Consider the following 14,693-nt stretch of genomic DNA (forward strand, 5'->3'; position numbering starts at 1 on the left):
ATTTTGCATGTAGTGTTCTGTTGTGACTTCCAAAAATTGTGTCAAGTACGGTCCGAATCGGTCTATAACCTGATATAGCTCCCATATAAACCGATCTCCAGATTTGACTTCTTTACAAGCCGCAATTTTTTGTTCGATTTGGCTGAAACTTTGCATGTGGCGTATGTTATGACTTCCAGAATCCCTGGTGGTGGATTCCCAAGCTTTGGTCCGGCCAAACTTAGCACGCTTTTACTTGTTTATTATTATATTAAACAAAGAGTGATATTAATATACAACTCTCTAACAAAATGTTTTCCTTTCTTGCAGATCCTGGCATTGGTGATGTCTGCGGCATACGTTTGGACCATCGTGAAATTTGTAAACCTCGTAATCGTGATTGTATTTTGTACAAACAATTAGTTAATATGATTAACAAAGTTTGTTAAATTCTCTCTACTTGTTGTACAAACACAATTTTTATACCTGTAAAGAAGCCATTTGAATTTATTTAGTTTTAGTCTAGTATCCATAAGAAACCCCCCACAACTTTTTATACAACAAACAAAATAATTAAAAAAAAAAAAAAAAAAAAATCATGTCCGAGAATGATGCACTTTTTGCTAGACTTCCAGATATTATACATAAGCATGAATTGTGATCAGTGTTAACGCAACGTACCTATGTGATCGATCCATTGATATTCAATAAAAGAAGAAAAAAAATACAATAAACAAAAACGGGTTGCTCCTACCTATTACTATATCGTATTACATAGATGTTAAAGGAATGCATATTAAATATTTGTAAATGTTGATGACTTGTAAAGTAACCACTTCTATATGTGTTAAACAGTAACATTTGTATACGATTTGCTGATTGACCTGCACTTCACGACCCATTCAACAAAATACTAAGAAGACATTTTTTTATTTTTTAATATACACGAAGGGGTCACTTGTAATAATTTTGTAAATGCTAAAGAACTTTGTAGAGTATAAGATTTTATGTTATCGCTGAGTGGATAATGCTATCGATTTTAAAGGTTCTTAAACAATTGTTTTACCCTACACCACTACTGTGCTTTATGTTGTAGCAAACGGGGCAAACGGTTATAATTATCTGTTATCGATAACTATCCAATACAACTTGGCACTATAATTCTATGCAGTATATCTGAGGATTGAAATGAACCAGACAATTGACACAAAATCGAGTTTTTGTTTTTGCAAGTCTATTGACAGGACTTCCTTTGTAATTTTGGAAAAATAACTCAGTCAGGCCTTCTTTTTTTTAATAAATTTGTTGTTATTGCATAGTGTTTTTGTATATAGTTTTTGTAAACTTTATATTGTTATAGGCAGGCCTAGTGTATCTATCTTTATTTTCATAGTGTATTTTGTGGTTCTTAAATGCACACACGCATACACACATTTGTACCTTTGTAATATTTGGTCGTTAATATCACATTCAAAAATGTTTTGATTTCATTGTTCATATAAGTGAATAAAAATTTATATTTGATTAAAATAATTCTGTCTTTAATTTGGTTGATAATTTATGGTTAGTTCCATCGTAGTGTATAATGTAGCATGGCTGTTAAATCAACCAAATCGCTGGATTTAAGTTACGCCAGGAATATAAAATTCAATAATGCTACTAAATGCAAAATTTGTTCCGGAATAATACTTTAAAGAACTTCGGGCTAACTCAATATCAACTAATGTTATCCGATTCAAGTTTGACCCCATCAGAGAAGTTTGCTGTTTTTCTTATTCGGAGTATTTGTGGAAAGAAGGAATCACGACTATAATCGACTTATAACGATCGAGTTGCTCAATTTTGCCCACAGCAATTTACCTATCGTACGTAACCAATATTCGTCTGTTTTAAAGAAGTACGGTAGAACAAGAAAAACAAGTAAAAGCGTGCTAAGTTCGGCCGGGCCGAATCTTTTATACCCTCCACCATGGATCGCATTTGTCGAGTTGTTTACCCGGCATCTCTTCTTAGTCTAAAAAGGATATAAGAAAATAGTTGCTCTGCTATTAAAACGATATCAAGATATGGTCCGGTTCGGACCACAATTAAATTATATGTTGGAGACCTGTGTAAAATGTCAGCCAATTCGAATAAGAATGGCGCCCATTGGGGCTCACGAAATAAAATAGAGAGAACGATTTATATGGGATCTGTATCGGGCTATAGACCGATTCAGAACATAATAAATACGTTTGTTGATGGTCATGAGAGGATCCGTCGTACACAATTTCAGGCATATCGGATAATAATTGCGACCTCTAGGGGTCAAGAAGTCAAGATCCCAGATCGGTTTATATGGCAGCTATATCAGGTTATGAACCGATTTGAACCTTATTTGACACAGTTGTCGAAAGTAAAAATAAAATCCCAGATCGGTTTATATGGCAGCTATATCAGGTTATGAACCGATTTGAACCTTATTTGACACAGTTGTTGAAAGTAAAAGTAAAATACGTCATGCAAAATTTCAGCCAATTCGGATAGGAATTGCGGCCTCTAGAAGCTCAAGAAGTCAAATCTCCAGATCTGTTTATATGACAGCTATATCAGGTTATGGACCGATTTCAACCATACTTGGCACATTTGTTGGATATCATAAGAAAACACGTCGTGCAAAATTTCATTCCAATCGGATAAGAATTGCACACTCTAGAGGCTCAAGAAGTCAAGACCCTAGATCGGTTTATATGGCAGCTATATCAAAACATGGACCGATATGACCCATTTACAATACCAACCGACCTACACTAATAAGAAGTATTTGTGCAAAATTTCAAGCGACTAGCTTTACTCCTTCGGAAGTTAGCGTGCTTTCGACAGACAGACGGACGGACATGGCTAGATCGACATAAAATGTCGCGACGATCAAGAATATATATACTTTATGGGGTCTCAGACGAATATTTCGAGTAGTTACAAACAGAATGACGAAATTAGTATACCCCCCATCTTATGTTGGAGGGTATAAAAATGCTAAGTTCGGCCGGGCCGAATCTTAAGAACCCACCACCATGGTTTCTAATAAAAATTTATAGAAAATAAATTTAGTTGAAGGGCATAATTTTATTCTACATACCAAACTTTTGTCAAACCAGGAAAAATTAACCCTTCTAGGAACCGAACAAGGATGATCAAGAGGTCGGTTTACATGGGAGCTACATCAGGTTATAGACTGATTTGGACCGTATTTGGCGCAGTTGTTGGAAGTCGTAAAAGAACACTGGATTCGAAATTTCAGCCAAATCGGACAAAAATTGTGTCTTATAAGGGCTCAAGAAGTCAAATCGGGGGATCGGTTTATATGGGAGCTATATCAGGTTATAGGCCGATTCCAACCATACTTGGCACAGTTGTTGGAAGTCATAACAGAACAGTACATGCAAAAATTCAGCCAAATCGTACAACAATTGCGGCTTCCAGGGGCTCAAGGTCGGTTTATATGAACCGATATGTCCCGTTTGTAATCCCCAACGACCTACATCAATATCAAGTACCTCAAGTAAATTACCATGCTACGAAAAAAGTATATCGCTTGACAAACAATTTAAGTGACACTTGGCCCTGAAAAAAATATCAGCATCGTGCTCTTCTCTCAAATATCATTTATTTAAATCCCATATTGCCATTGGTTTTGAGGGGAGTTTACCGGATGAAGCGTCCCCCAAACACATGGTCCGAAATTGGTTATCAAATTCGTTTTCTAATCTCAAATACCTTTCATTTGAGTCACATATTGGCATGGTCGAAAAATTTTCACCCTTTGGGGGTTGTTTTGGGCAAGGGGTGATGCCTTAAATACATGGTCCTACATTTGGATATCAAATTCGTATTCTACTCCCAAAAAACATTTATTTGAGTCCCAAATTGTGATGTTCAGTAAAACATTGCTCTTTGTGGGGTATTTTGGGAAAAGGGTAGACTCCCAGAAAATTGGTCCCGAAAGTGGGTATCAATTCTTGCTCTACCTCCCAATTCCTTTCATTAAAGCCCCACACTGACATGGTCGGAAAATATGCCCGATTAAGGGGTGTTTAGGGGAGTAGGGTGGTCCTCCAATCACTAAGCCCTGAAAATATATCAGCAACGTGCTCTATTCTCATATATTTGAACCCCATATTGTAATTGGCCTCAAAATTGGATATCAAATTCGTTTTCTAATCTCCATAAGGGGTTTATGTGAATTGTAGGACAGCAAATAAAGGGTGATTTTTTTGAGGTTAGGATTTTCATGCATTAGTATTTGACAGATCACGTGGGATTTCAGACATGGTGTCAAAGAGAAAGATGCTCAGTATGATTTGACATTTCATCATGAATAGACTTACTAACGAGCAACGCTTGCAAATCATTGAATTTTATTACCAAAATCAGTGTTCGGTTCGAAATGTGTTCATTCACCGTAACGTTGCGTCCAACAGCATCTTTGAAAAAATACGGTCCAATGATTCCACCAGCGTACAAACCACACCAAACAGTGCATTTTTCGGGATGCATGGGCTTCTGGTTGCTCTTCACTCCAAATGCGGCAATTTTGCTTATTTACGTAGCCATTCAATTTGAACACATTTCGAACCGAACACTGATTTTGGTAATAAAATTCAATGATTTGCAAGCGTTGCTCGTTAGTAAGTCTATTCATGATGAAATGTCAAAGCATACTGAGCATCTTTCTCTTTGACACCATGTCTGAAATCCCACGTGATCTGTCAAATACTAATGCATGAAAATCCTAACCTCAAAAAAATCACCCTTTATGTCCGGTTTGGGGCATGGGCCCTAAAAACTATGAATATCGAGCTCCACTGTCTGATTACCCAAATTGTCTTGGTGAGCAAATACGTCCTATTTGGGGGTTGTTATGGTGGTGGAACGTCCCCTAGACAGTTGGTCCCGAATGTTGATGTCAGATTCATGGTCTACTCCCAAATACGCTTTATTTTAGCTCCATTTTTCCATAGAAGGCTAACATGACCGGTTTGGGGGTTGTTTTGGGGGATGGGAGGCTACTCAGTGACTTGGCTTTGAAAATATATATCAGATTCGTGTTCTACTCTAAAATACCTTTTATTTGAGCCTCACATTGCAATGGTCAGCAAATACTTCCTATTTGGGTGGTGTTATGGGGGTGGGTGGCCTCATAGACACTTTTCCCGAACATTGATATCAGATTCGAACCTGATATAGCTGTCATATAAACCGATCTTGGGTCTTGATTTCTTGAGCCTCTAGAGGGCGCAATTCTTATCCGATTTGGCTGAAATTTTGTGCGACGGATCTTCTCGTGACCATCAACATACGTGTTTATTATGGTCTGAATCGGTCTATAGCCCGATACATCTCCCGTATAAATATATCTCTCTATTTCACTTCTTGAGCCCCCAAAGGGCGCAATTCTTATTCGAATTGGCTGACATTTTACACAGGTCTCCAACATATAATTTAATTGTGGTCCAAACCGGACCATATCTTGATATCGCTCTAATAGCAGAGCAAATCTTTTCTTATACCCTGTTTTGCCTAAGAAGAGATGCCGGGAAAAGAACTCGATAAATGCGATCCATGGTGAAGGGTATATAAGATTCGACCCGGCCGAACTTAGCACGCTTTTACTTTTTTTACTCTCAAATACCTCTCATTTGAATCTCAGATTGCCATGGTCGGTAAATATGTCCGATTTAGTGTTTTGGGGGTTGGGGTGGTCCCAAAAACACTTGGTCCAACAATTGGATATCAGATATTTTCTTATCTTAAATACCTTTCATTAGAGCATGTTGTCGTGATTGGTGTATATATATATTTGGTAGGTTTTTAGGTGGTTTTTAGGTGAAATTTTAAAAAATAAGAGCTGAGGTGTTAGCGAGATCGTATTTTCAGCCTCTTGGTGGTCCGGGCGCCTCCTGGCATGTCTCTTAATTTGGTCAACTCGGCATTTTGAAAACTTGTTTAGGCTGCCATCTTTATTTGTTGCGCGAATTCCAAAAATCTATAGGATGGCGGTATACTAATTTCGTCATTCCGTTTGTATCACATCGAAATATTGATTTGAGACCCAACATAGTATATATATATGTATTTTTTTTGACCGTTTTGACATTCCAAGTCAATTTAGCCATGTGCGTCCGTCTGTCGAAAGCACGCTAACTTTCGAAGGAATAAAGCTAGGCGCTTCAAATTTGGACAAATATTTCCTATTAGTGTGGGTCCGTTGGGATTGTAAATGGGCCATATCGGTCCATGTTTTGATAGCTGCCACATAAATCTTGGATCGTGACTTCTTGAGTCACTAGAGGGAGCATTTCATATCCGATTTGGCTGAAATTTTGTGGCTGCTACATTAATCGTCACGGTTGCATCTTGGCTTCATGAGGCTCACGCACTCTTGATTATTATTATTATTATATTATCCGAATGGGTTGAAATTTTGCATAGAGTGTTTTGTTTTGACTTCCTACAACTGTGCCATGTATGCTTTTAGTCGGTTCATAACATGACAAGCTCCAATATAAACCGATCTCCCGCCTTCGCTTCTTCAGCCTCTAGAGGGCGCAATTCGTATCCGATTTGGCTGAAATTTTGCACAATCAAACCAAACCAAGTATGGCACGAATAGGTCCACCGAAGGGTGGGGGTATATTCATTTTGTCATTCCGTTTGCAACACTTCGAAATATCTCCTTCCAACCCTATAAAGTATATTTTTGATCAGCGTAAAAATCTAAGAAGATCTAGCCACGGACATGGAATCACGCTACAGTCTCTAAAAATGGAGATATTGAGCTGAAACTTTGCAGATTTTTTTTTTTTGATCATAAGCAGGTTAAGTTCGAAGATGGACTATATCTTGATATGGCCCCTATATAGACCGATCCGCCGATTTAGGGTCTTAGGCCCTTAAAAGCCACATTTATTATCCGATTTTGCTGAAATTTGGGACAGTGAGTTGTGTTAGCGCAATCGACATCCTCATTCAATTTGGCAGAAATCGGTTCAGACGGTCAGACCGATCTCTCGATATAAGTTTTGGGACCCATAAAAAGCTCATTTATTGTCCGATTTCGCCGAAATTTGGAACAGTGAGTTACATTATGTTCTTCAAAATTTTTTGCAATTTGGCCCAGATCGGTCCAGATTTGGATATAGCTGTCATATAAACCGATCTCTCGATTTAAAGTCTTGGCCCCATAAAAGGCGAATTTATAATCCGATTTCGCTGAAGTTTGACACAGTGACTTATGCAAGGCGAGTGAGTTGTGTTAGGCCCCTTGACCCAGATCGGTCTAGATTTGGATTGGCTGCCATATAGACTTATCTCTCGATTTAAAGTTTTAGACCCATTAAAAGCGCATTTATTGTCCGATTTCGCCTAAATTTGGGACAGTGAGTTGTATTAGGCCTTTCGACATCCCTCTTTAATTTGGCCCAGATCGGTTCTGATTTGGATTTAGCTGCCATATAGATCGATCTCTCGATAATTGCTAAAAAATCACCCTTTATTTTGTAGGATCGGAAATGGATATTTCGATGTGTTGTAAGCGGTATGACTAAATGAATATACCCCCTTTCCTATAGTGGTGGGTATTTAAAATTGTATAGCAGCCATATGAAAACTTTTCCCTAAAGATGCGTCGCCGTTCGGACTCGGCTATGAGAAGGATGTCACTTGTCATTGAGCTCTAACTTGAATCGGACAGTAATTTTTGTAACGTGAGAAGTTTGTCTGTTTCTTAAACAAATATTCTTGGGAAATTGTCAGTCTGATTGCGGATTGCAGTGAAAATTTAACCTAACCTAAATGAGGCATATGTAGCTCTTGCATAAATAGATCTTCAGATTTGACATCTTGAGAAGGCTCATTTCTTATGCGACTAAACTGCAAATGTGCTCCATAACTTCGATCGTGACTACAAACATACTTGTAGGTATGGTTCAAATCGCCATATAACCTGTTATAATTCCCATATAAACCGATATCCCGGATTCGGCCCAGCAGAATTTATCGCGACTTTAATACTAGGCAAACAATTTAATTTGTTAAAGGCGACATGCAAACATTAAATGTTTTGATAGTATAACACATTTGTTTTTAGTACTATCTATGAAATGTGTATGTGCCATCTACCGGTGGTTAGATGACTTAAAGTACCTGTATAACAAAGATGTATTAAATTTTGTCTTATTTTCTTTTCTAGGAACAGTTTCATATGATAGGGAACAATTTCTTTTCGTTAGAGTTGTTATACATAGTTGGTTTGTGACCATGATAGTTTTAATAGCATTGACAAACCCCAAATGGCAAACAATTCACAACTAGAACAGTATTACTATTGACTGTTGTTGCAGCGTTTACCGTTTCATTTCTTTCCCACGTAGATTGTAAACGAAATTAAACTGTTATATAAAATAACTAGCATTAGTTCAGTATACATCGCCTACTAAGGCAAGGTTTTACAAATGGTTGTGTACAAATTTATGTACCAATCTCAACAAATTAGTATTCCAAAGTGTATTCAAATATCCGCTAAATTCGAAGACTTTGTGTAGAAAGATTTCTGAAAGATAACGTTATTGAATTGATATAAAAGAGACCGATAAATATTTTTCAATTGATTTGAAAGGCTTAATAATTCTTGTTTGAAACGTTACACAGCGGTCTAAACGGCGAAAAAATTGGAAATTCCTTTATCTTAGCGGTACAAACATTTGTAGAGAAGGACATTGACTTGCAGAAAAGTTATCCTATTTAGCCATATCGTAAATACATTGTGTCACAGTTGACCACTTTTCACTTCTCCAACCTTCTAAAGGCCGTAACTAGAACCGATTGGCGTAATTCATGGCCATGAAAAAAAGAGTGAAGAGATCTAAAAAATGTGCACACATTACTGTGCCATCGGACACCGTTAATAAGATTTGAATAATTACATTTTGATATATCAAAATTTTGCTTTGTTTTTTTTTTTTTCATTGTTTTTCTAATAACTCCTTCAAGATATTTCCTGAAGATTTGATACAACATGTGCCAGTTTATGTCCATTAACATTCCATTAAGGAACTGGGGATACTTCTCTTATATCATTGAGTACAGCCCGATTAAAGTTTTGACTCAATGATAAGGGGCCTACTTTTTTATGCCGAGTGCGAACGGAGCGCCGCATAGCGAAAAGTTTAAGCATGGCAGGATACCTCCCAAATGTAGCCAGCATTAGTAAGGGGTGGTAGTAAATCACGGTGGTAGGACATACATGTGTATTTATTTTATTCAAGCAATTTATTGGGGTCATTTCTTATGGATCTCAATCAGACTTAACCATAGGAAGCGCAGATTATTCTGGTCAGACCAATTTAGACTTTTATGGCTTCCCTACAATTCATTAAGCATTTTTATAAAAATTGAACTTAATTAACAAGTAAAATGAAGGGTTCTAAGTAAATTAAAAAAATTAAAATATGAAATTTGGAATTATTTTGACACAATATGCTAATGAAATTAATACCTACGGATTTCAGCGGACATAGTCTGGCTGGAGTACAACATACATTTTGCAAATTCCGGTGCTATCAGCAGATTTAAGACATTTATTTAATTTTTTAAGGTCAAAACGAAGTAATAAATATTTTGTTTAATTTGTTTATGTGTTTATACCCACTACCATAGGATGCTGGAAATCATGCTAGCGGTCGAACGAAGAATGAAGATAACCACTTGAAATTTTGCACAGGGACGTCTTGTTGATGTAGGTCGTTGGGGATTGCCTTTTCGGTTCAGATTTTTTAAATCGTATCCTGATAGAGATTTCATGTTCCGATTTGTTTTCTACGGCCCTTAGAAGCTTTAATTTTTGCTTCATTTGGCAGAATTCTGATGTTTTCTGAACTATATGTCCTTAATTTGTCGAGTTCTTTGCCCTGCATCGCTTTTTAGACAAACAAAGGATAATGGAAAAGAATTGCTATGCTATAGGAACTATATCGAGTTATAATACATGAATTGAATGTCAAAGACCATAGTACAAGTCACTGTATAAAGTTTCAGCCAATTCGGATAAAAGTTGCGCCCTTTAGGGGTTAAGAAATAAAATCGGGAGATGGGCTTATATGCGAGCTGTACCAAGCTATAGACCCGCTCAGACTATAATTGACACGTATGTTGTGGTGGTCATGGGAGAAGCAATTGCACAAAATGTCAGCCAAATCGAATAAGAACAATCGGGAGATTGGTTTATATGGGAACTATATCAGTTTATTTACCGATTTAGACCGTACTTGGCATATCGTTGTTGCGAGCCAAATCGGATAATAATTGCGCCCCCTAGAGAAGTCAACATACCGGATCGGTTTATTTGGCAGCTTTATCAAAACATGGACAGATATGGCCCATTTGCAATCCCAACCGATCTATACAAACAAGAAGTATTTGTGCGAAATTTCAAAGGTCCAGCTTTACTCTTGCGACAGACAGACGGATGGACGGACAGACATGGCTAGAACGAATTTAAATGATGATCAATATTATATATAATTAAAGGGGGTCTTAAATGAATATTTCGAGGAGTTACATACGGAATGACGAAATTAGTATACCCCCATACTATGGTAAAGAGAATAAAAATGAATTAATATTAGGTTAGGTTAGGTTGAAAAGAGGGTGCAAATATTAATCCGCTCCATGTCTCTTTGGACATACACCTACGCCAGTAAGTAACCTCTAAAAAGAAAATTTAAAGTTAGGAATTCCGTGCTACTTACAAAATCCTTAATTGTTTTCAATGCCACTCCCCTAAGATGGTTCATGTTTGATATTGTGTCTCCACCTTAGTACCGGTATCTGTTGGACGCGAAAGCCGGTAAATGCTACAACGTCTCATCATCTTCCTCGCATGCCCTACACATGCTATCACTTGCCTCACCGATTTTACATAAGTGAGCTCGTAGTCCTATGTGTCCCGTTATGATACCAATAGCTATACTGACCTCCTTCTTGCTTCCTTTCAGCAATAACGTCGACTTCTCACGATCTGGATCCCCTCATTGGATTTTCGCCGTCCTACCGACCGTTTCGCTATTCCACAATGTTGCATGCGCATTTGTCGTCCACTCCTTTAACTCGGACTGCGTCGACCCGAAAGGCTTCGGGTTCACCAAGTTTATTGACGGTAGTCCTTTGGCCTTCACCACCAAATCGTCCGCCCTTTCATTTCCCCCTACTCCGTTATGGCCCGGCAACCAAACGATGCGGATTTTCCCATCCTCAGGGAAGGTGTTATCTCCATCTTACACTGCAAGACTGTTCGTGACCTTACCGTCCTGGTTGTTATTGGATTTATGGCATTTTTACTGTCGGTAAAGATTTTCATACTCGACGTTCTCGCGTTAGCACCACACCACCTTACGCATTATGGTCCGGAAGTTTAAATCAGATCTAAGTCCCTGGGTTCTCAATGTATAACCCCAGGCTTACTCTGTCCTCTAGCTTTGATCCATCCGTGTAACATGATCTTCCAGATGGCAATACTGGGGTTCCGTCAATCCAAGACTGTGCCGATGGCAGCAGTGTCTCGTACTCGACTTCAAGGTTCATCTCAGGTATCCGATCGGAAACCTCTTCCCTTCCTTCCAGGTTTCCTATCGTCGACTCGATTATACCGCTATGGTATGAGCTGCTCCAATCCTCAATTCATTCTCCCATCGCCTTAAGTTTCATAGCCGCAGTGGCTGCCTCACACTTAATCTGTATGTCAATGGGTCGGATATTCTATTCTAGGATTCAGGCCCCATTTCGAGCCTACGGCCCGTCTACATAGTGCCCAACATCTGTGAGCCTTCTCAGTTCGCTCCTAAATGTGACACTTCCAATTCAGTTTCCTGTCCAAGATCACACCTAAGTATTTGACCTTATCAGATATCGAAATCGTCTTATTGAGGTAACGTGGTACGTTAAATTCGCCCACCTTCGACTTCTTCGTGAATAGGCATATTTCAGTCTTCTCTGGGTTAACATTGAGACCTCTGGGTCTAGCCCAGTCATATGCCATAGGCAAGAGCCTTTCGGCCCTTCTGCATAGCTCGTTCGGATCCTTACCTCTTAGAAGTATTATAACATCGTCTGCGTAGCGGACGGGTTAAAATCCCTCCTCAGTCAGCATCCGTAATAGGTCATTTATGGTTGTCATCCATAGGAGTGGCGATAAAATGCCCCTCTGTGGCGTGCCCTGTGCCACTTTCTCCCTTATATTTATGCCATTGGACACACAATTAATCCTCCTGTTTCTTAGCATTTAGTTTATCCAATCTCTAAGGACCGAGTCCACTTGGTACTGGTCTAAGGATTGGATCAGTGTGTCGCTCTGCACATTGTTAAAAGCCCCCTCGATGTCAATGCATACTGTCAGTGTGTACGTTTTGGCATCGAAGGATTCTTCTATTTTATGCACAACCTCGTGCAGGGCAGTCTCCACCGACCTTCCCTTGACATAGGCATGATGTTTGTATTTGAGCAGTTCGCTGGATGTCATACTCTTTATCATGGCATCCACAATACGTTCCATGGTTTTGAGTAGAAAGGACGTAACTCTTATGGGTCTGTAGACCTTTGGTGTCGCATAACTTGCCTTGCCGGGCTGAGGTATAAACACCACCCTTGCCTCCTGCCAGGCTTTCGGAGTATATGAAAGTCCTAGGCACACAGTAAAAATTTTGGCCAGACGAGGCGCCAGATAGTCTGCCTCTTTCTGTAGTAACGCCGGAAATATTCCATCAGGTCCGGTTGAATTAAATGGTTCGTCCATGGCTCCTGAATTAAGGCAATATGAATCTTGCCCTTGCTGATTTTCTTCATGTGTAGCAGTCTCGCTCCGGTGGAGGTTTATCTGGATTACCTCAATCATTGGTCCTCCAGTAAATGAGCATCTTGGGAGTAGGTGATGATCTCATCGTCTGCTCCCTGTTCTTTAGACTGCATTGACTCTCCTTTCACTGCACTACCTGATGTCATCGTTTTAGGTTCATTGCCTAGTCTAGTCTTCCGACTTTTTATAAAGTTGGTAATGGTTCCATCATCGGGTCCCTGTTCGTTAAGCTTTATTGGGTTTCCATTCCCTGTTCTGCCTGGTGTTTCAATACTAGGAACTTTGCCTATCCTAGCCTTCCAAATCTTTAGTAAATGGGCTTCTTGGGAGTAGGTGATGGTACCATCATCTTTAAGTCGGTGATGAGTCCGTCGTAGGGTTCCTGTTTGTTAGGCTGTGTTGGGTCTTTCGCCACTGCACTGCCTGATATTTTAGTACTAGGATCATTGCTTCTCCTAGTCTTTCCAATATTGGAAGATGCCTTGATTGTCTCGTTATCGGCCCCCTGTTTGTTGGGCGGCGTTGAGTCACCTGCCACTGCACGGCCTAATGTCGCAGAATGAAAATTTCTGCCTATCCTAGTCTTTTCAATCATGAAAAAGACAGCTTTGCTCCCGTAGTGCGCCATACCTTTAGCCTTAGCCAAACTTGTCACGGAGACTTGATCAATGCCTACCACAAAGAGAGTTCCATCCTCCTTCTCCTCCCTGTGGAAGACCTCCCACTTATCAGCGACAAAACCTTGGTTTTGCTTGCCCACGAATCCCAACATGCGTTCCGTCGCAAATTTAATGCCCTATCCCTTGATGAAGACCGTAGCCTTTGTGAGCTGGGGGATATCCACCTTTCTCACAAGGTCGAACTTTGCGCCCTCCCAGGGAGCGTGAATACCTCTGACGAGCTGTTTGACGGTATCAATACATTCCACTCGCAGCTCATCATTTGTATGGGTGGATCCTCTACAGAGTTCCACTCATGTTGAAAAATCCTATCGTTAACCAGATCCTCCACTTGGGACTGATGATCTAATGGAATCCTACCGGATGCACAGCCGATATTGATGACTGCATCAGTCAGCTCATCTCTGTTGTGCTTCCTTGACAGTCTGGCGTAAGAGGGCGGCTCCTTACCATTCTCAGGGACCATCTTCCCCTTCCGTGATGGCTGTGGCCTTTTTGGAAGTCACAGTCCTTCATGAAGGCTCAGGGGTCGTGCGCGCTTCCATCGTTCCTGTTCCAACTTTGTTCACCTCCGCAGGACACAGTCTGGAGTCTCCATTGCGGGATGGCCAAGGCACTCACACCTATAGGACGGGAGGACAACATGCTGCGGTCTGACGCCACCACCGCAGATGTTGAGTCTAGCCTACTCCAAAAGGCTTTACAATTTTTTTCGTAATAGGTCCAAGATACGAATATATATTTATTTTTTCTTTGAGGAGCGAAATAAAAACACGTCCGCTTTACTCAACGGTTACAATATTAACCCTCCGACGGTTGAGTCATCCGTTGCCCTTACAGGAAGTACATGGCGCACCTTGTATGAAAACGCATTTTTAAAATTTTTTCTGCGTGCTTGCCACAGACAGACGGATGGAGGGACAGACATGGCTAGATCGAATTTAAATGTAATGACGATCAAAATTATATATACTTTAAGGGGTCTTAGACGAATATTTCGAGATGTTACATACGGAATGACGAAATTAGTATACCCCCATACTATGCTAAAGGATATAAAAATGAGTTAATATTAACCCTCCCTTGGTTGAGTCATCCGTTGCCCTTATACGAAGTACTAGGTCCACAGGATCCACCTTGTACTGTTT

At 39.6% G+C, this 14,693-nt stretch overlaps 1 protein-coding gene across 5 annotated transcripts in view; it reads left to right on the top strand.

Annotated features, from left to right (window-relative positions):
- LOC106096083 (uncharacterized) overlaps positions 1 to 1,512 on the top strand; it is a 117,644-nt gene extending 116,132 nt beyond the window's left edge. For all 5 annotated transcript variants that reach the window (XM_059362660.1, XM_059362663.1, XM_059362661.1 and 2 more), the window contains one exon: positions 310 to 1,512. In XM_059362660.1, coding sequence (XP_059218643.1) covers positions 310 to 428 — 119 coding nt within the window. In that variant the 3' untranslated portion in view covers positions 429 to 1,512. The remainder of the gene's footprint in view (positions 1 to 309) is intronic.
- Positions 1,513 to 14,693: the final 13,181 nt, after the last annotated feature.

Source organism: Stomoxys calcitrans, chromosome 2 (assembly GCF_963082655.1).
Source record: "Stomoxys calcitrans chromosome 2, idStoCalc2.1, whole genome shotgun sequence".
NCBI classification, from domain to species: Eukaryota; Metazoa; Arthropoda; class Insecta; order Diptera; family Muscidae; genus Stomoxys; species Stomoxys calcitrans.